Genomic DNA, 23,665 nt, shown 5'->3' with positions numbered 1-23,665 from the left:
ATTTTCTTACTGAGATTAGGTAATAGGTGAATATCATTCTGGGTTCACATCTTCTCTGATACTCCATTAGGTGTCAGGATAGTCAGGTTTCCTCTCGCATGCTGGTCAGCTTCGATGGCTTCAAAAAGAGATTTGAAGTTTCCTGCCCCAAAGCCCTGCGGATAAATGTATTAAAGTTAGTGCTATACTTGAGACAGGTCTATCTACAGTATGTCCTGTGAAATACATCTCTTTGTGTTGAAGTGTTCCTCTGTCCAGTGGCGACCTCACCTGGTGGTTGTGTCTCTGAATGACTTCCAAGAACACAGTGGGGCGATCCTGAACTGGCTTGGTGAAGATTTGAAGCAAATAGCCATTGTCGTCATAGTCCACTAGGATCCTCAGCTCCTGTGTATGAGTGAGGTCACAAGACAATATTTGGGAATTAGGAATTTAACCACAAAGTTGTCAAACAAAAATATATGCACATGTCACTGTGATCGGATGGTGAAATAACTTGTCTTAGAAAAAAAAGAAAATACAATTTTGACCCAACATACTTGAGGTTTACACAGCATCAGTCATCAAAGTTTGTCAAAATATGACAGCTCTGACCTGCAGGACATCCAGGTCCTCTGTGATTTTGACCTTTGAGTTTTTCAAGTTCTCCCTCAGCTGGTCGTAGTAGGTGTCCGGCACACTCATGAACTCCATTCCACGCTCCTTTAGGTTACGAATCTACAAGAACAGGATTAATCAGATTAGGTTATTTTTGCTTCCACATATACAAAGTCAAAAGAGTGTGTGTTGTATACTTACAGCTGTGATGATATCTGATGTGTTCATAGCTATGTGCTGGACTCCTGGGCCTCCATAATACTCCACATACTCCTGTAACAACCATCGATATTAGACATCTAAGCATCATCATACAAGTAAACAGTGTCCGCTCCATATATTTGTGAGGAACGTGCCTGGATCTGAGACTTTCTCTTCCCCATGGCAGGCTCGTTGATGGGCATCTTCACAGTCTCCTCGTAGTTTGCCACTACAATGGAGCGCAGGGCACTAAACTCTGTCTGAAGCTGCTTGTCGTCCACTGACCAGAAGCGATGAAACAGAAGGTTTTTCTGATACCTGAACCAGAGATCAACATACATGGTTTTAACATGCATAAACCATACGTTACATAATCAGAAATGCTTAGTGTTTCTGCTTTTCACTGGTGTCTGGACTTGAGTCAACCACAGAATCAGAATTTGAAAAAACTCTGGCCAGCAAAACATGAATGAGTATCAATTTGAGTTATGAACCGGCTCCATGAGGTTTGCATTCAGAAAACCTCCAGCCCACGTTACACCCCTCTTCCCACCATCAGCCAATGAGCTAGCTCATTTCGAGAACTGCCTTTCCTACTCTTTCCGTGCCTAAATGCCTATGATGGGTTAACAACAGAATCCAGATGTGCAGAACCACTGGAGACGCAAATTAAAAAGTGCAATGTCATGCTGATCCTCAAGTCATGCCAAAAAAACAGAGTTACGAAAGAACCAGACGGCCTTGGAGTCCTACTCCACCCCTACCCCCACTCCTTTCAACCACCACCAGCACCCCTTTTACTGTTGTAGTACTCTATAACAGCAGATTTGATGCTGCATGTTTTCAGACTCTCTTTAGGTGCATTACCATTCCACCACTGGAACCATCTCATCGTCTGGTTGGTTTCCCACAACGTGATCAATAAAGTTCAGTTTTCCACTTGGCCTGCATGAATATAAGGAATAAAAGCAAAGCCACACAGACAAATCATTAATTGGTTGTTATTCAGGTGGAAACAGGCACATTATTACACCAGAAAGACTAGTGTTTACTCACAGTTTGGGCAGTGAAGGGTCCTTGAACAGAGGGTGCTGGAATCCTGGCAGAAACAGCCCACTGTATCCTGTCCTCTCCACAAACGTGTGTGTGGTGTCACCGTACTGCAGCACACACAAAAAGAGTCTACTATCCTGGCCTCTCTTCAAGGACAATTTCCGCACATTTTATAGTGTGCTACACTGAAATAGCAGCAAAAATGTTGCAATGTAAATTCACAGAATTCTTACCGTTTGAAGCACGGCCAGTCTGACTTTACCATACTTGTCCTCCAGAGTGTGAGGCTCCTTTAAAATAACGGCTCCTCGCTCCCGGGCTTTCTGTGAGGAGAGAAAATGTTGGTTCATTGAAAACAGAAGCTTAAATCTAATATATTTCCTCTCTAGTAATTCAATGCGAATGTATGGGGCTGAGTTAATGAAAATACACCTGCCAAAATAAAACCTGCAGTATTACCTGCACAAGGAGGTCACAGTCCTCCACTGTAAATGCAACATCCTTCACTCCATCCCCATGCTTGACCAGATGATCTCCCATCTCTGAGAAAAAAGCCAAACATAGTTTTGGTGAGTTCTGTGCAAATTATATTGTCTGGACTTCATTTGTGTATTTGTCAGGAAATGTTTTATTTTTCCTTTTTTTCCTTTTTCTTTTCAACTATTGGAATTCACACTGTCCAAAAAATGTGTGTTTTGATCATGATCATTTGCTACTGAAGCCATTAAAGGTATCAGATAATACATCCCCTAACATTGATAGGGTTAGAGTTAAAGGGTTAGTGAACAGTGAAGGATGAATTCATGACAACACAAGTGGACGAATAGTGAACTGCACCAATACATTTAGTTTAACTCTGTACCTTTGTTTCCAGGATTTAGAGCAGATGAGAACACATAAATGATCTGTCAAATACAAAGTGAAAACATAAACATATTAAAGCAAATTCTTACTTCTTGAATCATTACATTTGCTAAATGCACAACTAAAATTTTAACTTTATCTTTATACCATATTGACAGTATTATGTGTGACACTGAAACCTCTACACAGAGCAGTGGTTCTCATTTTGTTTTGTTGCACTACAGGAAAACGTCTCATGCTCCTGATGTTACCTGTTTTTCTGTTGTGACGGTTCATTACCTTGCCTTGTTTCACTACATGGGACACCACTTCTCGGCTGCCTGTCTCCAAACCCTGGTAAGCCAAAGGCTCGAACCCCAGCTTGTTACAGTAATACGATGCAGCCTGTTGAAGACAGTTGTTACAGGAGGTGTTACATTTCCATGTTAAACTATCATGAAGAACGATTACAAGAGTTTGGCTTTAAACTGTCTTATAGCGCCATCTCCTGGTGACTGGTGAGAACCGTCTAAGTTTGCACTGTGCTACTTGGAAGGTGGAAAATGAGTATGAGGGTCTGGGGTATTACATGCTGTGCCCCCTCCACCCCTCTGGAGAGCCAATGGCAGAGTGTGTAGTCTACTCATTTTTCTCTGGGAGAAGACAAAAAAACATCTGCCCAGAAATGAGCAGGTATGAGTTAACTTACCTGTTTTGCATTTCCAACCCAGAATGTTAAGTGATCAAAGCAGAGGAATCTGCCCTTCTCGTGCTAAAGACAAAAAGGCACAACAGGTTCATTAATTGTTAAATCACATAAACAAAGTGTCTCAGGCAGAATTAACACTAACAAATGCTGGAGTAGTGAAATTAAAAGTATATTTTTTTCTATTTCCATCTGCTCTACCAATAACCTCTCTTCAGGGTAACATACTGTATATTATGATCACTTACTTTTTCGCCTTTGTCTGTGTAGGTTGTCTGCAATCAAAAAGCACATCACAAAGTCAGTATAATGCAATGAAAGTGAATAGCCATGCAATCATGCAGTGACAAAAACCCTTATGTCTTTTTGAATGTAAAGCTCTCTGTGACAGGCAACGATGAAGGTCATCGCAGAAACAAGCATAATATATTATAAGTCATCAGTGACTGGTAACTCACCATGATGCTCCTGTTGACCTGACCTGATTGTCAGAGTGAAATGTACAATGAACCTCTGAATTTAAAAAACTGAGAGGGAAGTTTCTAAACAACGCCCACTGGTGAGGAGGAGGAGGAGGAGGAGGAGGAGGAGGAGGAGGAGGAGGGAGTATACTGATGCTTGGTGCACTTTTGCTGTTATACAATGATTACTTAGGGAAAATATGGTCTGATCATCATTCATTCACTTGACTTAATCATTATTAGTTTAATGTTACCGACTGTGATGCTTACAGTAAATGTCATAGAAAATATTTGTCCAATAACTTTTGATAGATTTTAGTTTGAAGAAAAAAACACATGTGTAGCCAACATAAAATCACAATGACTAAAATGTTTTTTTAAATGACTAAAATAAGTTAACATAACATATCATAATCCAGAGTATTCTTCTTCAAAGTGACACCAGAAGCTGTTTGTACAAACAGGTTTAGAATTACAACTGCATTCTTCTAGAAGAAGAGAAGGAAGCCCATATGTTAGCGTTTAGTGGCGAGAGGAGGCTCACTCATGCAGGACTCTCATTGGCTCAGTAGTGTTGAGCTAAGTCAACCTCCTCATCCCATCAATCAACAGGCTTTGGTAGTATTCTTTAATTGTGATTGATGAGGGAAAAAAGATATTATGATAGTTATCCTATCCTACAGTTGGATTTGATTGAATCATACAAACATCATAAGAAAAATCTAAGTGATCAGTAATGCACCGAGCCTCAATGAGAGGGTCAGTTTCAAACTACAAACTCAGTCTCAACATCAGACAATAAAACTGCCTTTACTCAAAAAAACAAAACAAAAAACAGCTACACACAGAAGACACATTCTGTCACAGCCATATAGGACAGAACTAACTGCAATCTGTGACTTTAACTGCCCTGAATGTTTAACTTCATGGTGCAGGGGGAAACAATCAGAACAATCCTCAAGGCACCTGAGACAATACTGCACTGACATATAGACTAAATAACAGAGTCTTTACTATTTTCCAGTCAATATGTTATGTGATTCCACCTTTCCAAAGCCCAAACTTTCTGTCGTCTGTTTGTTCCATTCATCACTTTGGGTGAAATTTCAGAGCTGCATGACTTATATTCAATGAATTACAAATATCCTTATTAGTCATTTGTCCTCTGAAGTTGCCAAACAGACAGTTAAAGGATGAACGATTACCTGAGAGCAAACATCACAGTGTGGGGGCAGTTAGAGGGCAAATAATTCAACCCTTATCACTGTTCATTGCTTTGTCCTTGCTACAGTTTAGTTTGCTGTTAATGTGGTATCTTCTACCTAGGAACTGTGCTACCAGAGAATAACAAATGATTGTATCAGTTGAATTACAAAGACTTGGAAGCACATGTTAGACAGGATATGCATAGGTGGAAATTAGCCATATGGTCTTTGGGTAGAAGAATAGATGCAATCAGAATGAATGTACTCCCTCGTTTTTTTATTTTATTTCAAACAATACCACTTTATGTGTGAACACTTACAAAATCTGGGATAGCCTACAATGATTGGTAAATTTATATGGGATGATAAGAAACCTAGAGTTAAGATGAAGACTTTGAAAATGCCCAAAGAGAGGGGGGGACTTGCTCTCCCAAACTTGAAGCATTATTATATGGCAGCGCAAATGAAGCACATACGTACCTGGTTAAAGGACAACTCAGAGGCAAAGTGGAGATCAATAGAGATGTTTATGTGTCATGGTTCAATAAAAACAATTCCTTTCTGTACAGAATACCAACGAAAAGTACCAGTAAAAGATAATATATCACTTAGAAACACTCTAGATAAATGGACCAGTATCTGTGCATTTACCTTTGGCGCACATTTGCCGATATGGTTCAAAGATAATCTTTTTCAGAAAGTAATCTTTACGATCAATTAATTGTGGCATTTAATACCGCGATTAATTGTGAAAACAAGTAATCGTGACCTCCCTAATACATGCAATAGTAATAGATACATTTAATGATGTCTCTATATTTCTTATTTTGTTTGATGTTTTGTTGAAGTTGAGCAGTGTTGACTCTAGATCTCAGTGTCCTGAGGCTGAAGGTGCATCAGTTTCTTTGTTGTTCCTTGTGTCATTATTCACACATGTTCATAACCAACCTTACATCATTGTACAGGTTTCTGCATTCCAGTAACAGCTCGCTAACCACTAATGAGAATGTAAAGCCCACCCCTCGGTGCTGCTGCTGCCACTCTCCCTGGAGATCTTTGTTTTTCATGCTGCTGTTACCAAGATGCTCGCTGTTGTCATGGGATGCATCTACACACATTCAGAGACAGGAGCATAACGTGCTGGATTAAATAATTACAGATAGTTCTTAAACACAGCTGTTAGTATTTAATAGTGATATCAGAGGTGCAGTTTGTTATAGGTGAAGTGCCATTAGACAGAGTAACACTGACATTTTTTTCATAATTTTGACATAAAATCGACTTGTCAATTCTCAGTGTTGGGAGATTTGGTCATTTAACTGTGTTGCTACATTGCACTACAATGTTTTTAAAGGATTTCTTATACATTGCACTAATTACACTAGACTGGAGGCTGGAGTCCCCTGATGTACAGTCTCTCCAAGGACACACACCTCAGTCAATTAGGACCTTCCCACGGCACAGCACTCCTCACATGATTGTAGTATCTCAGTTCAAGACACAGCTGTTGAGACAAGGAGTAAAAAATGAGCCAATTTTCCTCCAATACAAATCCACAGATAGTGGTGGTGAACCATGAAGAACTGGAGCAACAGGAGGACACCGATGCTGCCACATCGGAGGAGCAGGTCTCTTCTGTCAATCTGGATAATACTAAATGCTCTGAGGAAAAGGAGACGCAAGTCAAGATGCAGTCCGTTCTCCAGCAGGTACGTCACCACATCAGATCACAAGTGGGTACGAAGGCTGCAAAGAGCAGCATAGCAGAGCTAGTGAAAAGAGTCAAGGAAATGGAAACGGAGATGGCACAGGTGAACAGCGAACCTGAGGGCAAGGATGTCAACAGTGAAGACAAGAAACAAACCGTCGATGAGATGATGACAGATGAAAACAAAGTTGGGACGGATCTGAAGGAGGAGGAGCTGTGTGCACGTTTTGAGGAAAAGCTCGAGGCGACTAAAAAAGCCTTAAGGGACGAGTTTGATGAGCAGATTTCACAGGTGCGTAAAGAAATGCATGCCTACACTGCCAAGGCCCTGAAAGACTTGGAGTGTAAGATGTCAAACAGGCCATCCCATATTCACCAACAGTCACATCCCAGCGAACAGCAAGAGAGCAAAGGTCCTGACAGGAGACAGAGGCCTCCAGTCATTCCTTCACTGGCAGCCAGAAGAGGGAGGGTCCTGACTCGGACCATGACCACCATCATCCCCAAAACATGTCCTCCGGTCATCATCGGCCCACGAGCCAAATCAGAAACACTGGCCACCTCGAAGGGCGGAAGCTCACGACTTCCACCCGCACGCCCCTTACCAGGAAGTAAGCCATACCAGAGTCTCAAACCGCTCCCCCCAACTTGCCCCCCACTGCGTCAGAGCAAAAAGACGACCGGTGCCAAAGCTAAAACAGGAAAATGATGTAAGTGCGGAGACAAAGACGATCTTCATCATTAATGCAACTGATCTGATTACAAACCAAGACCACCACCTCAAAATGGTCACATATATTAAATATTGCTTATCACTTATGACCACGACTGTACCTGTTTCTCTATCACGTACGTTTTGTATTTGGAACTGTGGAAATAATAAAGCATGTGAGTTTAAAATGAGATTTCACGTTCACTTTAAATCAAGTTCTTTGACAGTGGTATGTTGCTGATTTGGTTTATTCCTGACAGGAGAGCAGGGGGTAAATGCTGGTTTACCTGCATGTATCTGCTTTGGTTTCTTGCTCCTGGTACTGTCCAGGTGTTTCTCACTGTTGAGACTTGTGGTGTTTTTGTGTCTTTCTCACAGTCAGCTGTAAACACTTGCCATTATGAGGCTTCAATAGTCTGAAGTAGACAAGATATTTGACAAAGTTTTATTTTACAGTGTACTCTCACTCTGCCACAGCTACACTATCCGTTTCCTTCTAAAAAACAAACAAACCCATCACTGTTTAACTTTTGGGCATTTTGTCCTTAATCGTTTATGATATCCCACCAGTATGGGCAGGAGGAACAGTAACAGTTATGAATGATCTTTTAAATGTCCACATCGGCTGAAAGCTTGGGAAGGATTGAAAAATATGAATCTGGCTTTTGATTTAAATCAAATAAAATATTTTACTTTCCACAAGGTTTATTTGATTTAAATCAAATAACATGTTTTACTTTCCACAAGGTATCTTGTCCATAAATCTTTGGTAATTGTGTATCTTGACCAACAGGTGGCAGCAGTTCATTCATACAGAAGTAGCCTCCTATCAGGTGAATGTGTCTGTCACTTTCTTTACAGTAACAATGCAGTGAGTGTAGCACTTCGGTAAGTCATTGATGAGGTGCACCAGCATAGAAATTTCAAATTCAAATTGATTTGCAAAGTAGATAATGACACACGTTTACATACACTGTCTATTACTGTATGTTCCTTCTTTACAAAGCCTGTACAGTGATTGTAAAGACTCTTGTACCTGATAAAACAGTAGGCTACTATACTATGTCAAATTTGTGACCACACAGTGTGGGCTACCTGATCCATGAGGTCACTGATGACGTCATGGACCCACAGCAGGAGTTACACTAAACACAACCGTACTCCAGCTTGCTGCTGCTCCCCAGTGGCCAAACAGCAGAGAACAAGTCTGTGCTGATCCCAGTGCAGTGGATGTGTAACTGCCCCTCTGTCCATGTAAACAAGACAGCGATGATGAAGGACAGCTTCCAATCTCTTCTGAAGCCTTCTACTACAATGCTGGGCCTCCTACTGGCAAATCAAGATTGTAACTAAAATGTTACATGGTGTAATTGTCTTCTGATGGGGGTCAAATAGGTAAAAAAAACAGATGTACAAACAAAAAAGAAACACACATTATCAAATTCTAAACAAATATCCTACCATATTTATTTCCAAATAGTGCTGGCTTTCCCTCTGTGAGGGATCACACCACCTGTAGTACAGGTATAATTCATGGAAGAAAAGTGCTCTGAACCCTGTTGTTTTACCTTTGACACATATTTGTGGAGACCTGCAGCACCTGAGCGCTTCCAGCAGCTGAACTGGCACCGAGAGCAGCCAGTGACAGGAGATGCATTTAGTCCTGGGGCAGGCACAGGAGCCGCGTGCCTCAAGGCGGGGCCCTCCACAATGGATGGGATAGAGAAGGATGTGAAGAGGAGCTTTGTGTGGATGGGATGATGGGCCTTGAGCAGCCATATCCGGAGAGGACGAGAGCCCAGCACATTCAGGTCTGGCCAAGCCACGCTGTCCTCGGAAGCAACATCTCTCGCCTAACGATATCCACCAGCAGTGAGACTCATTATTATTCTCTGTGCAGCAGGAGCCTGGTCCTTCCTTCAAATATTCATCATAGAGATAGATAGATAGATAGATAGATAGATAGATAGATAGATAGATAGATAGATAGATAGATAGATAGATAGATAGATAGATAGATAGATAGATAGATAGATAGATAGATAGATAGATAGATAGATAGATAGATAGATAGATAGATTCAGTTCAATTCAATTCCTTTTATTTGATGAAGAGGGACATTGTACATTGATAAACATTTTAAAATAAAATGTAAATGTACTCAATTCTAGCTACCAAGCTAATTTCCATTGACAGTCCCCCTATACTGAAATAGTACAGTACAGTATTTAAAAACATGGGGCAGGTACCTCCCCCTCTATTTTATTTTTTATTTTTTAGAAAGAAAAAACAAAGAAAGTAATACAATCACATTCACATTACAACACATTTACAACACAATACAATCGTGGTTCACAGTACGTACAGGTGGTAGGTGGTGGGGGTTAAAGTGCTGGAGTTGGGTAATAAAACGCTGGAGTCAGAAATTTAAAGTGCTAGAGTTGATGGTTAAAGTGCTAGGTCTGGGTCATGTTTCTTGATTGTGGTAGTTGATGGTTGGTGCCAGTTATAAAGTAATCAGACAATAGGGGAGGGGCCAAAGGAGGAGGAGCGAAATAAAAAAGAAGAGAAGAAAGAGAAGAAAAAAACAACAAGAAAACAAAACAAAACAAAACTGATAGATAGATAGATAGACAGACAGACAGACAGACAGACAGACAGACAGACAGACAGACAGACAGACAGACAGACAGACAGACAGACAGACAGACAGATAGACAGACAGACACAGATGTTCACATATGTGCGACACATGTTAACCTCAGCTCATACTACAGTGTGAATATCCTGTTAGGTATTTTCTCAGCTGAGCTAAGATCCTCTCATAGCCCAAATCAGAACCTGCTGATGTTGTAATGGGTGGAGTGGACATGACCCTGAACAACATGAATACCAGTGACAGGGAGGTGGTGCGGACTGCGGAGAGGGAGGGGAGGGGAGGGGGGGCATATGAAAGCCCTGATTTCCTAATCACCTCTTGAAACCTGCCAAAAGATAACAGCATTACCATGAAAACACTGATCTCATGTAAATGAAGTATTTTCCGCTCCATTGTTCTCAAGGTCGGGACAATTACAGTGAGAGGCCACTTCCAGACAAGCTGATTTCAATAGTGATTCCTGAACAGACGTGGTAGCAATTTACAGGCAGCATATGCGGGAGACGTGGAGGAGGGCGACTGCCACACTGGTGTGTGTGTATTGGACGCTCAAGTGGCCACTTTCAGGAGGCATGATTAGACATGTAATACCCCCACTATTTGTGAGGCCTTATTGATAAGATTTATGGCAATTTGACTTTGTTCGCATGGTCTGTGGGGTTCCATTCATTATTATCAGCACATATTCAAGCAAAGAGAAAATTATATGAAGATAAGCAAGGCTGTGAAGGCAGGGAGGTGTGTGTGTGTGTGTGTGTGTGTGTGTGGGGGGGGGGGGGTTAGTTTGTTTTCTTTAAAAGCACAAACTGCACCACAGGAGAAACTTGGACAGACCATACCCTATATTTGGGTCAGTGCAGATAGTTATGTGAAATAACTTTCTCTTTTGATTTTTCATTTGGTTGATTAAATGTCATGAAATGGTTTTAAAACATCCAGCAAAGTTTCTCAGTTGAAAAAATTACATCAGCACTGTCAAAAAACCCAAAGACATTACAATACTCCAAACCTTAATTCATTTCATAATAGTTTCTACATTTTCAGTGATCAACCAACTGATTATTTGACTTGGTGATATAGGAAATGGGTTAACATTTGAAAGGATCTCACACTTTGGGAGCAAAGGGGAGGGATTATGTGAGTCAGATAAAAAAAAAAAGACAGAAAGAAAGAAAGAAAAGAAATATTTAAGGTGTACGTTCTTTAAATTATTGAACCATGCTGTCATGGGAGGGGCTGTCACCTCTGACAGAGGGCAACTGCTCCTCTCCAGGTTTCTGCTTCAGGCTGCTCTGACTTGTTTTGGTGGATCAGAGGCTCTGCTGTCTAGACTGCTGCTGGCTTCATACTCCGACTCAGACGCTTGATGTTATTAACAGTACAGTGTAAGCCTTAATCCTACGGACAGTTTCCAATCACAAAGCTGTCAATGCTTCAGTGAGCATCAACAAAGCTTCAAAACAAGGCCACTCGTATACTAAATCCCACCTGTTCACTGACTGTACATTTTTCCTATCAGTTTACTGTGGGCTTGTTATGGCATGAATTTAGCATCAGGCATGGTGACCCATAAAACGTGTGTAAAATATAATTGGCATTTAAACTGTATTGGAGTAATGCTTCTAATTCAACACTTAACAACAGCTCATCTTTTAAAAGGAGAGTGTAGTCATCTGACATTACATGGGACAGGAGCCAGTATATTGATGTTGCCAGGTACAGTGTGGCAACAACATAAATCTCTGGAATTAATTTACATTTTAATGTAATTCTTTATTTGAAGCATTTGGAGAACAGAGCGGCGTCGCTGCAGTCTTTATGTTACACTAAGCTAACTCACTCTTTATTGGAAAGATTTAGGAGCGTAGTATCCATCTCCATATATACTGTATATATCCCTTCCCTTGTGTTAAATGCATAAAAGTACCACATAGTTTTGTTTATAGCATCAAGGCCTTTTGACTTTGTTAGGAACCTCTATTTAAACAAAATAAAAACACAAAACACAACATTCTAAAATGCTCTGGTTAAAATTATGACATTTGTGGTTTTAGGGTAAATTTTGACCTGGTTATAACAATATGAACAATAATGAGAGTTCAAACTGAAATCACAAGTGCAAAACCAACCTTTTCATGGATAAGGAAGCCTAACAGTGTAACCAAGAGATGAGAAACAAATGGGATGATAAATAATTGTTTTAGTGTGTTTTACAGCTGATTTAAGACTCTTGTCAAAACTGACCCTAACACAAGAGATGGTAGCAGAAAGCTACAAGAGGATTCAATTGAAGCCAAGGGTCATACTGACAAAAGAAACGGCCCAGGGGACCCACACCAAAAAATATTAAAACCAATATTTTCATGGATAAAGAAGCCTAACAATGTAACCAAGAGAAGAAAAACAAATTGGATGAAAAAAAAAGTTAAAATCCATTAAAACATGGGTCAAAACTGACCCGAATACCATAAGCTAACACAAGACGATATATATGAAAGAAATAACAGATGATACCAGAAGCTGAAAGAGAGTATAGAACATAATACCACACACACTGCTCACCTACCAAACCACCCACCCAAGGGAACAAATGCAGGCCACTCTTCAACATCATCATCCCTCCTGCAAATCCTCTTCCCTGGTTTTAGGGGGGTTCTCGTAGATCCCTTGGGTCCAACGGTCACAGGTAAGGCAGACGGGCAGGCAGGGAGGGACAGGACAACCAGAGGTTCCTTTTGATCTTTGAGAGAAAGGTTTAGAGGATAGTAAGTCATGCCCCACCTCCCACCCTCCCCCTTCCCTTCCTCTGTGTTAAATCAACTAATGGGTGGACTGTATGGAGAGTTACTGTCCCTAACTGCATCTTTTGTGATACGTTTCCCTGAGCTAATGCTGTTTGTTTTGGGAGTGATTATTAAATGTAAAGCTACGTGTGTGTGTGGTGTGTGTGTGTGTGAGCTGTCGTTGGGCAACAGGTGGACTAATGCTATAGAGAAAGTAGGGTTAGCCTTGACAGGCTGCGGAATGTGTCAGATCTCTGTTTACATGTGCATATGAACACACACACACACACACACACACACACACACACACACACACACACACACACACACACACACACACACACACACACACACACACACACACACACACTGACACATGCTATAGGATGCATTTGTTGCTGCCTGGGTGGGATGGAACATCAGGGAGATCTGAAGAGAGGCCAGCAGTTGCATTTTGGTTCAGACGTCCCATTTGGGTGTGGCAGCTCACACTGACGACAGCACTCAGGAACAGGCACCTGTGTGGGCTGCTTTAATGTGTTTATGTTACCAGTAGGATTAAAGGAGTCTGCTGATATTTTATCTTTTCCTTATTGCCAGCAATAAGACCAAAACCAAGAGCAAATCAATTGTACTGAAAAGTCTGTGTATCAAAGGCCTGATAGATCCTATTCCTCTGAAACAAACTTCAATGCAGTGAATTTTCCATTTACAGTAACTATAAATTATTGACCTGTTTTAAAGATTTATATCTTCAGTCAGTTCAATTGGTTTTGGGTAGAGAGCCACAGACAACTAAAGGAAAGTGGAAAGTATTGAGAAACAAAGTTATGTTGTAAGTTTAGGTGTTTTCATGGGATTTGCTGACACAAAGAGAATTTATCCAGCCTCATCCTTTGAGATGGAAACCAAGAGGAGCCTCAAAATACTCATGAAAAATCTCACATTTATGTTGTGGTGGAAATTTACTGTGGTTGGTATTTTCTACTCTGAACTGCTACCTGCCATGTAGTTCTGTGTTCTGTTCCCTTCTCCCCCTCTCCTGTCTTGTTCTTTGACTCGACACCGGCAGAACCAAAATTTCCACAACAATGTTATAAAATTACTTGCACAGTGAACAGCATATCGTTTTTTTTTTAAGAAGAGTGCAAAAGGCTGCAAGATTTCTGTTTTGTTATGACCGGAGGTGCCAGCTGTGAGTTAAAAAAAGCTTCAAAGTTCATGCTGTACTTGTTGTGATTGGGGGAAAAAATGGTTTCAAGGGGCTGGAGGATTACCACGGTTGACCTCTCTCTAACAATACCATGGGAGTACAGTAAAACCCACAGCCAAACATCCACACACACACACAAACAGGTCACACAGGCCACACACAAACACAGACAACATTTATGTTGTTTTTGTGTTGGTGGTGTAAAGCTGCAGCAAAGCACCCCCGGTGCTTCGCTCAGCTGCTATTCTGGATGAGTTATCCCAAAGTGGACTTGCTGGCTAACAGCATCAGACAAGCTGTCATCCCGGCTCATCTCAATGACAACAATAAGTCTGGCCAGTCCAGCATGCATGATTGACTAAATGGTGTAGTAAAGGTCTGTAGGTTTGATTTCCTTTGCATCTGATATGTTAAACTCAACCGTATTTAAAAATCTAGACTTAGAAATCCGTCTGCATCTGACTATAGTGCAGCCAAACAGGGCTGTTGCTAGGAATTCTGGGCCCCCTGAAAGAATACTAAAGTGGGCCCCTGACTTTTCAATTTTTTTTCTTAAGCCGTTTTCCCACTAAAATTAGCGGGTCGACGCGGCTTTTTTAAACGCGGGTCGACCCGCTAACAATCGGCATTTGGCCCCTTTCCCATTGACCAAAACGAGCCGAGTCTGCCCCCCTGCTGGGGGATCAGACAGAGCATAAACCAGTCGCCCCGCTCTCATCCGCGGTGCAAGAGACACACACAGTCATGCCACAGCCGCCCGCCGCGGAGTGTCCGTCCGCCGAGGCAGACTCTCTGGCTGGCTGACCTGGAGCACCAGGACCGCGGAGAGCAGAGAGTCTGCTGCGGCCGGATGACGGACGTCCGCGGCACAACACATCAGTTAAACAGACTGTCGCTTCTTTTCTTTTCTTTTTTTCTATCGTTTTTGGTCAGTGTTCTCTGGTGTTTTGATCCCAGTCTCGGATGAGAGCAGAGCGGAGCAGAGCTTTGTTTTGGTACGTGATATGAGACGCGACCGGCGCGATGACGTAGCGTCACGTAACGTTCAGTGTCATCACGTAAATTAGCGGGTTGACGCGGGTCTGGCGTTCCCACTGCAAGCCGTTCGGAGCCGAGCCGATTAAAGGCGATTTTAACCCGCGTCGCTTGCCGAGTCGTTTGACCCGCGTCGACGCGGGTCAACGCGGCTCGGTGCGCCTTTCCCACTGCCACCAAAAGCCGATTGTTAGCGGGTTTAAACGGGTTTTTTGGCCAGTGGGAAAGGGGTATTAGACTACGTATGTATTATCATTTTTTATTTATCCTACTTTGGTTTGATGCTAATGCAGCATTACTATGAGTATTAGTCAGGGTCTAAGCAGAATAATTCAAGTCATACAAAGATTAGACTACTGGGGTTTTTTGTGGGCCCTACTAGGCGCTGGGCCCCTAGAGTTATCATCCCTATACTACGGCCCTGCAGCCAAATGGAAACAGGATCATAACACTATGTGACTATGTGTTATGATCCATTTGTGTGTGCTGAGCCCTGCACATCCATCACAACGACCAGCCTGTGATCTGTCATATCTGCTCCATTTCTCCTGGACAGACAATGAGTAACATATGATCTCTCACACACAAAGACGAGATGAATCATGCAGCTTCACACTCTCGTCGGTTCACACATGTTGTTGCTTTAAGGACGTGTGACGCAAGACCAACTCCCATGGCCGTGACTGTTCCAGCAAGTCTTCCAAGCTAAACGACCGCACTTGTCCCTACACCCTCGGACACCAGCAGAGTAAAGCTACCAGCGGGAGGCGTGCCGGACCTGTGTCGTCATGGTAATAAAAATAAACAGGTGGTTGAGGGTGCAGGCCAATTATAACAGAAACAACAATAATACACTGTCTCCAACAGCTGCCGACAAAACTTAAAAGGATGAAATAAAGGGGATAGAGGAAAGGGATGGGTATAGAAGGGAAAGAGGGGGAAGTAAACAGTTATTGAAAATTAATTAATTAAAAAATAATTTAACACAAAAATTGAACAATTAGCCTCTTGAACAGACCCCCACCAAATGTGTGTGGGAGTGGTTCTATGTAGGCTAAAGAGCAGGTTGCCCCCACCGCTCGGCTATACAGAGCCCCTGTAACTTTGCAGGGCAAAGATGTTGGGTTGGATATGAATAGTGGGGCATAGGTGGGGAGTGACGAGGGGTACAGGAAGGTGTAAGATAGCTCCCCCTTTCTTTCCCCTTTTTTTAATGGTCTCTTTTTCCTTTCCTTCCCTGTTATCTCCACCTTTCTCTATTTTCTCTCTACTCTCTCTCTTCTTCTTCTTCTTCTTCTTCTTCTTCTTCTTTCTTTTCTCTTTCCCTCAGAGCAGCACTTTAACTTTCTTTTCTTCCCCATCTCACATCTATCTATCTCTCTTTGCTTATGCTCTGTCTTGAGCACCAATTGCTCCAGTTCCAAAACATCGACTTCCACACACACACACACACACACACACACACACACACACACACACACACACACACACACACACACACACACACACACACACACACACACACACACACACACACACACACACGCTCATGGACGTGCACACATACATATTTACTACCTTCCACCATAACAGCACTGTTTGCACCAGTTTAGCACTTGTCCTCGCTTTTTTTTTTTTTTGTTTAATTTGGTTTTGTCTTTGTATGTTTTTGTTGTTCTCCACTTGTCTTGTATTGGCATCACTTACTGTACTACAGTAATACTGTAAAAAAAGGAAATATCGAGCAAAAAACAGAAACAACAATGACTCGACCACCTACATCCCCTGACCTCTTCCTCTCCATATTCACTAGAGGTCGCTGAAGAAGGTCACACAGACGACCTTGGAAGTCTTTTTTAAGTTGCTTTCTTGACTTTTCCCTACTTCCTCACCTCACTCCCAATTTCTGCTCTGTGTGTTGGAGCATCTGCAGCCAGCCCCCCACCCCCACCCTCAGCCCCGCCCAGCGCCCAAGCAACCGCTCTAACTGCAATCTCTTGTCAGCGGAGACAAATATTGACTTGTTCAGTGGCTCGACTTCTGCCAGGATTAGAGACCCACTCCCCCCCCCCCCCCCACCTCCTCCTCCTCCACCGCCACCGCCGCCATCTCTAAACGGTGATTATGTCCAACAGAGCTCATTACTGTCAACTCACAGGATCCCTCAGAAGAGTCACTCTTCTGGTAATGACCCTGTTATTCAGTGAACATGCGGGGGCTCGGTTGGTTTTACCTCCTGCGGCTGGACGCTGCGTTTGTGTCAGTCAACAGTGACATTGTCTTACATGAACCTCAGTTTTACCTTTAAACAGACTGGACTCTGCTGTCTTCACTGAGTGAACATCACTCACAACACCTGGATGGTGCCTTCATCTGCTGGTCGTGAATAAAAACAGTGCTTCTTCAAATTCAAAGACCTGTGATTGAAACCCACAGGAATGTGTCGTCAAAAAGTTAAAGAGCGACTGATGACACAAGTCACAACAGAGTATCGCAATACACACTCTCAGGATTGCCGGCACTTTGCATAATCCGGTTACAGTCTGGATACTGGCTGTGAATCAATAGAGATTAGAGATCTATTAGTCTGAAGGTGTAACACAAATGCAAGGTACTCATAACAAAGCCTTGAGCTGCTGGAGATACTTCACACTGAAATAACAGGATGGTGTAATGAAACTGATGTGAAACTACCAGTTTAATGAAAGAGTTTCCACAGAGCCTTTTATTTCACAGATATTTACATTGGGGATTAGTTTTTTTTTCTTTTACTTTCTCCTCCTCACCTTGAAAACTTTGGTTTTCACACACTCTTACACACACTTAATGACTCTGAGAGATCTAGTTCATAGAACACATCTTTAATACAGTAGTTAGTTACAATGATGTCAAAAAATAAAACATATACATCAGATTGGAACATTTATAAAGTTCCTTTGTCCCTCTGTAGTGCCGTGGCTACACTGTGAGACCCCCCCCCCCGTCCTCCCGTTCCTGTTCCCCCCAACATTTGTCAACTGCCATCTGCCTGTCTGCCCCCGTCTCCTCTCAGCAAACTATATAATTAAGCCGCAACACCTTTTCTCCTCTTACACCCCCCCCCCTCCACCCCCACAGCACAGACTTCTACCTTCACAAACAACAGGCTTTTAAGAGGACACTTCCCTGTTTGATTTCCCTGCTCACACGTTTCACACGTCTTTTTTTTCTTCCTTATACAAGTGCTTCTAAAACAAAACAGTAATAGATCTGAACAAAAAGAAAATGCTATGGTATGAAAATACTGTACAGCTTTATGTTTCCTCCAGTGTAAACAAATTCCCTTACAAATCACAATTCCAAAAAAAATCAGTGTATATTTCTTTTTTTTAAAGTCAGACTTCTGCCCCGTTTTGCAACAACAATGACAACTTTTGCAGAGCAGTACAAAACAACACAAATGAAATAAAAAATAGAGATTTTTTTTTTCTCTGAGAATTTGAGGAACGAAGCAGCTAAGGAGCTCAGCCGGCTGGCTCCAGCTTCCCAAAGTCCACACAACAAAGAGAGCATCGACGCCTCTCGCTGCAGAACAGGAGGAACATAGAATGGATTTCATGACTGTGGAGCAGTGGTGATTCAAAGTTCATCATCTCATCTTACCAGCTTGCAAATGGACACAATGAGGTCTGTATTTTTACAAGTGTTCCAGTAGTGGGAGCTGGGACCGTCCCGCAGCACCGCTCCACCTTTTGCCCTCAAAGTCTCTACACCTTTGTGGCCAGAGACTGAATCTCTGACTTCTGAGTCTGGGCGCTGAGCGTGGATGACATGGAGCTCATCTGGCCATGCATTGCTTTCTTCAGGTTGAGCAGACACAAACACTGGGAACGAAAGCGCAGGTCAAAGAAAGCATACAAGAACGGGTTGAGGCAGCTGTTGACGTAAGCCAAGCAGGTGGCGTAGGGGTGAGCCAGGAGCAGGAAGCGCAGGAAGCCGCAGGAGCTGGGAGCCAGGTTCAGGTAGGAGAGAGCGTCCATGCTCTTCAGCACGTGGAAGGGAGTCCAGCAGATGGCGAAAACCACCACCAGCGTGGTGATGATCTTCAACAGCCTCTTCTTCTTCTGGTCCTCCTTGCGCAGGTTGTTGAAATGCCGGGTGACGGTGCAGCCGATGAAGCAGTAGAAGATGGTCATGGCCAGGAAGGGCAGAAGGAAACCCAAGGCGGAGGAGGACAGGCTGAGTCCGGCGATCCACAGGTACTCGTGCCTCTGGTTCATGGTCACCAGGCTGAAGTCCATGGCGCACGTGGTGTGGTTGCTCTTCTGGTCGTTGACCGTGGTTCTGAAGAGCAGAGTGGGCACGGCCAGCAGGCCGGACAGCAGCCAAATGGCCCCCAAGGACGCCAGCATGGTGCCCCGCGAGCGCAGCCTGCTGCTGGACAGGGAGTGGACGATGGCGAGGTAGCGGTCAAAGCTCAGGCAGGTGAGGCAGAAAACGCTGGCGTACATGTTGACCAGGACCACGTAGCTGCTGATCTTGCACAGAGCCACGCCGAAGGGCCAGTGGTAGCCCAGCGCCGTGTACACAGCCCAGAGAGGTAGGGTTATGACAAAGGTGAGGTCGGCCAGGGCCAGGTTTCCTATGTAGACGTCCGCAGCCCGGCGTTTGGATTTGGATCTCCAGACCGTGAAGATGACGACGCCGTTCCCGGACAGGCCCAGGATGAAGATGAGCATGTAGAGGACCGGGATGAGGGAGTAGGAGGGCTCCCACTCGGAGAAGTCGCAGATAGTCTCATTGTCATCGTAATAGTCATACGTATCAACATATTCCCCAGTGGTGGTCTCCATCCTGCAGTGGGACAAAAATCCTCAGTCTTTTGAAAAGGAAAAAAACAAAAAGACAAATTAAGTCCCGTACAGATCCAAGGCTTCTGTGGTGGATCACAGGAGCTGCTGCTGCTGCTGCTGCTGCTGCTGCTGCTGCTGCTGGCGGGAGCTGGAGGACAGAGAGAGAGACAGAGACGACAGATTGTTGTGTGAGAGAGTGAGTGACTGTTGGCGCTGCCTGCCTTTTTAAACTGGGTCCTCCACACCCCTGGTTCCCTCCCAGGACGACCCCCACCCCACCCCACTCCCACCACTCCCCTCTCTCTCTCCTCCCCCAGTGAGACACATCTCAGCCCTCCCTCCTCCTCTCTCACCTCTCCAGCAGCCTCTACATGTTCCCCCCCTGCAGATCGGTGAAAGCCCCCATTACTACAACAGTTTGGTAGTAAAATGAATGAATTATAAACTTTCAGGGTAGATGTCAATCAACTCATCAAATTCCGTCTTTTTTTTAAAGAAATGCTAAATATATAACATTTCAAACTATTTGGTGAATTTTCTCATACTACCACCCACAACTGGAATTCTGTACCATCAGAAATTAAATCCCAAACAGAACTAAAGAGGTTTAGTGTTAAAGTTAAACATTGGCTTAGCAGCAGCAGAAATGTGAACATTAACTTCTCTCATCTCAAGTCATTGTCAACACAGCATTTAATTAATGTTTAATGTTAAATTTAACTTAATTGTTTAATCTGAATGTTGTAGCTGTGTTTATTTATTCATGTTACCTACCCACTGTATTTGTATCATTGCATTTATTGTGTTCAGTATATTTTATCCTATTCTAAAGCCTGACCAGGAACAAAGACTGCAAATTAGCTGAAGCTAGACGTCTTGTACAGTATGCATCGCATTTTCCATTTTTGTGGCAATGTTGTATGAATCGTCCCTGTTAAATAAACATTAAGATAAAAGAAATAAACTGAAGTTGTTGTTATTAATAATGGCTTTGATGATAATGCCCTCAAATATTAAATGTAATCAGTTACTTTCCGTCACTGCTGTGAGGACAGTGAGGACTAACGTCTCGACCTCACCACTTCTCTGCGTAGCTTCACTTTCCTATTTCCTTAACGTGGATTCGCGCGGAACAAGTCGGGACATTAACTTTTCTTTTCGTTTTACACCTCAAAAGGACCGAGTGGCTGTTAAAGACGCGAAGATGCGCCACTTAAGCTATTTAAAAGCTTCCACACATGAGAAAATTAAGGGGGAAAAAAGAAGAAATAAAGAATATGAGGAGTCAAGTGAGGGACGTAATTAGATCGACAGTGAAATGCAAAGCGTTTGAAGATGAGATGAAATGTCAGCGGGCAGCTCAGGGGACGTGTGAATTCAATTCTCAAGTCTGAGGATTAATTTCCATGAGAAGAGGAGAAGCAAACACACCGGTTTGAAAGAAAAACAAAAGGAAACCTCACATTGACACCATCTCTACACCTTGTCCCTGGTTTCTGCGTCACTCACCTTCACTGCTGACGTCTTTCTCTCTTTTGAGCTTAAAGGTATCACTTAATGCACGTGTTGCAACATTAATACAAAAAAAAATAGAGGTCTTCAACAGGAGGTCCGTGACCCCTGGGCGGTCGGCGGAGCTGCTGCAGAAGGGGTCGTGGAATATTTGGTTGATTAGACAATATTTTTTTAAGTTTCCGCATTTATGTTTCAAATAAAAACGTCGTTTTTTAATAGCTTGTCTGCATGATAACCATGCCGGGACGGCTACTCCACTCACTGTACATACACGTTTAGAAAAAACATGAATATATCAACCTGTGTGTTATTTCAAAAGCTTAGTATTGAATGCACAATATGAAGCTACGTTTATACGTACTGGGCCTAGTGCAACTTTTTAATATACAGTAGTAGGGGTCCCTGCTCCATGTCTGTCAGTTTGGGGGTCCCTGGCCTGAAAAACATTGAAGAAGTTTTAAAAAGCTACAATTACTTTTCATCCGTGAATTCTACTACATTTTGACTACTCAAACAACGTAGGAGCTCCACTGATGGACCATATCAGGTTGGTCCAGAGCTTATCATTATTTGCAGCAGGTTAAGTGTGGATCATCTGCCCCAAACGGGCCCCTTTGTGGTAAAAACACGGAGCTGCTACATGAGATTATTACACTGTAAGTGTGTCAACTTTGTGCAGTTTCTCATTTCTCATTAACCTGCAGTGAGTGGAGCCAGTTCAGGGGAGTCTCACATACTGAAATGTCATCCATCTTCCAACCATGAGGAGACATTATAGCGAGACATTGGTTTTTTCTCCTTGGAGACACAGCGGTTGTGCTGCAGATCAGATGAAAAACACCTGAGTTGAATTTGTTATCATGTACTATTTCAACAGATGAAAGCACATGGATTTCCTTATCTCAGTGTCCTCCTTTAATTTGCCAAAGTGTGCCAAAGTGTTTTTTTTCTATTACTTTATCCTTAAACTTAGAAAACCACACACACACCAGGTGGGACCCACCTCTGCTTCATTCCTCAGGGAGAGGATTGGGCGCCTGCTGCTTTGCAGGCTCGGGATCCCTTAGACAAATAAATTTGCAAATTTAAAAAATAAAGGCGAGTAGATAAGAAACAGATGGTCAGATTAGACCGTGGTCTTGGATATCTTCAGAGGACCTCCTCACTTGTTAATCATAGCCTTTATAGGTGCCAAGATAAAGTCCCACCACTGCTGATCCTGAGCTCAGCTTGACGGGGGGTTGATGGGAGGGGATGGTTATCAGCAGAGTAAGAGAACTGACTCCACATTTCTTTCCAAATAAAATATGGGTGAAATATATATTCAGCACGGTTCTATTTTGTTCTATTTTCTCTACAGTATAACCACACCGTAGCCACAGTGTTGTTGCAGTGTGTGACGAGGTTTTCTCTCTTTGGGCCCGGACCACACATGCGACCCTGACACAGCTGTGACCGCTTTTGATCTGCTGCTGTAATGACCCTGCTGCTGTGATGGGACTGCTGCTGTCTCACTCTGATGTTATTGTGTTTGTATATGGACAAAATGTGGCCCGAGTTGATGATATCATGTGCTTTGAAGAGAGGGGTGGTGCGTGATACTCATCTTTCCTGAAGTTCACAGTGACGTCAATCACAGTGCGACTTGGGGGACATTTGTATGAACGCGTGTCAGCTCCCGTCTGGTCAGAGGAGGAGATAAGTGATTGAGGGGTGGGGTGGGGGGGATCTGTGACCTGCAGCTTTGTTTGAAGTGTAAAAAATTGTTGGCAGGACACCAATCCCCCCAGTTCATTGATTTGTGACCAATACAGCAGACCCCAGAGCCCACAAATCAAGAGGAGGGACCTGGGAGCTTTGAGAGAGGCGGGTCGGGGGCTGCGGGTCACAGTGTGGTGTCATTTGAATCACCTTGGAGACAGGATGAGTCCTAAAGTGGACACTGCCCCTGCTGGAAGCACTTTATGTGGAATTAAGACAATAATTCATAGTGAACTTTGCTCAGTGTGATCGCAGACATGGGTGCAGATCCCGGGGGGGGACGGGGAGGACATGCCCCCCCAATTTCTGAACAACATGAATCCCCCCCCCCCCTATAAAAATACCCTGAATTATTAAAAATTTAACTAAAATGTATTATCA

General features: G+C 43.1%; 2 protein-coding genes across 2 annotated transcripts; both read right to left on the bottom strand.

Moving 5' to 3' along the window:
* Positions 1-44: 44 nt before the first annotated feature.
* LOC310991064 (4-hydroxyphenylpyruvate dioxygenase-like) lies at positions 45-6,133 on the bottom strand (the record flags this gene model as incomplete). The annotated part of the gene is made up of 14 exons (XM_083978634.1): positions 45-155; positions 271-387; positions 595-717; positions 799-870; positions 954-1,116; positions 1,666-1,743; positions 1,855-1,958; positions 2,085-2,174; positions 2,311-2,393; positions 2,714-2,756; positions 2,995-3,099; positions 3,404-3,466; positions 3,649-3,675; positions 6,086-6,133. 14 exons carry the CDS (start codon positions 6,131-6,133, stop codon positions 45-47), a joined length of 1,227 nt encoding a protein of 408 aa, XP_083834760.1.
* Positions 6,134-18,305: 12,172 nt separating this feature from the next.
* On the bottom strand, positions 18,306-20,184 carry LOC310991534 (apelin receptor A). Its single transcript, XM_083979277.1, has one exon. The coding sequence runs from the start codon at positions 20,006-20,008 to the stop codon at positions 18,923-18,925; it is 1,086 nt and encodes a 361-aa protein (XP_083835403.1). The 5' UTR covers positions 20,009-20,184; the 3' UTR covers positions 18,306-18,922.
* Positions 20,185-23,665: the final 3,481 nt, after the last annotated feature.

This window comes from Trachurus trachurus (genome assembly GCF_905171665.1).
Source record: "Trachurus trachurus genome assembly, chromosome: 9".
Taxonomy (NCBI): Eukaryota; Metazoa; Chordata; class Actinopteri; order Carangiformes; family Carangidae; genus Trachurus; species Trachurus trachurus.
The sequence above is the reverse complement of the archived record's forward strand: the minus strand, read 5'-3'. Positions and strand labels throughout refer to the sequence as shown.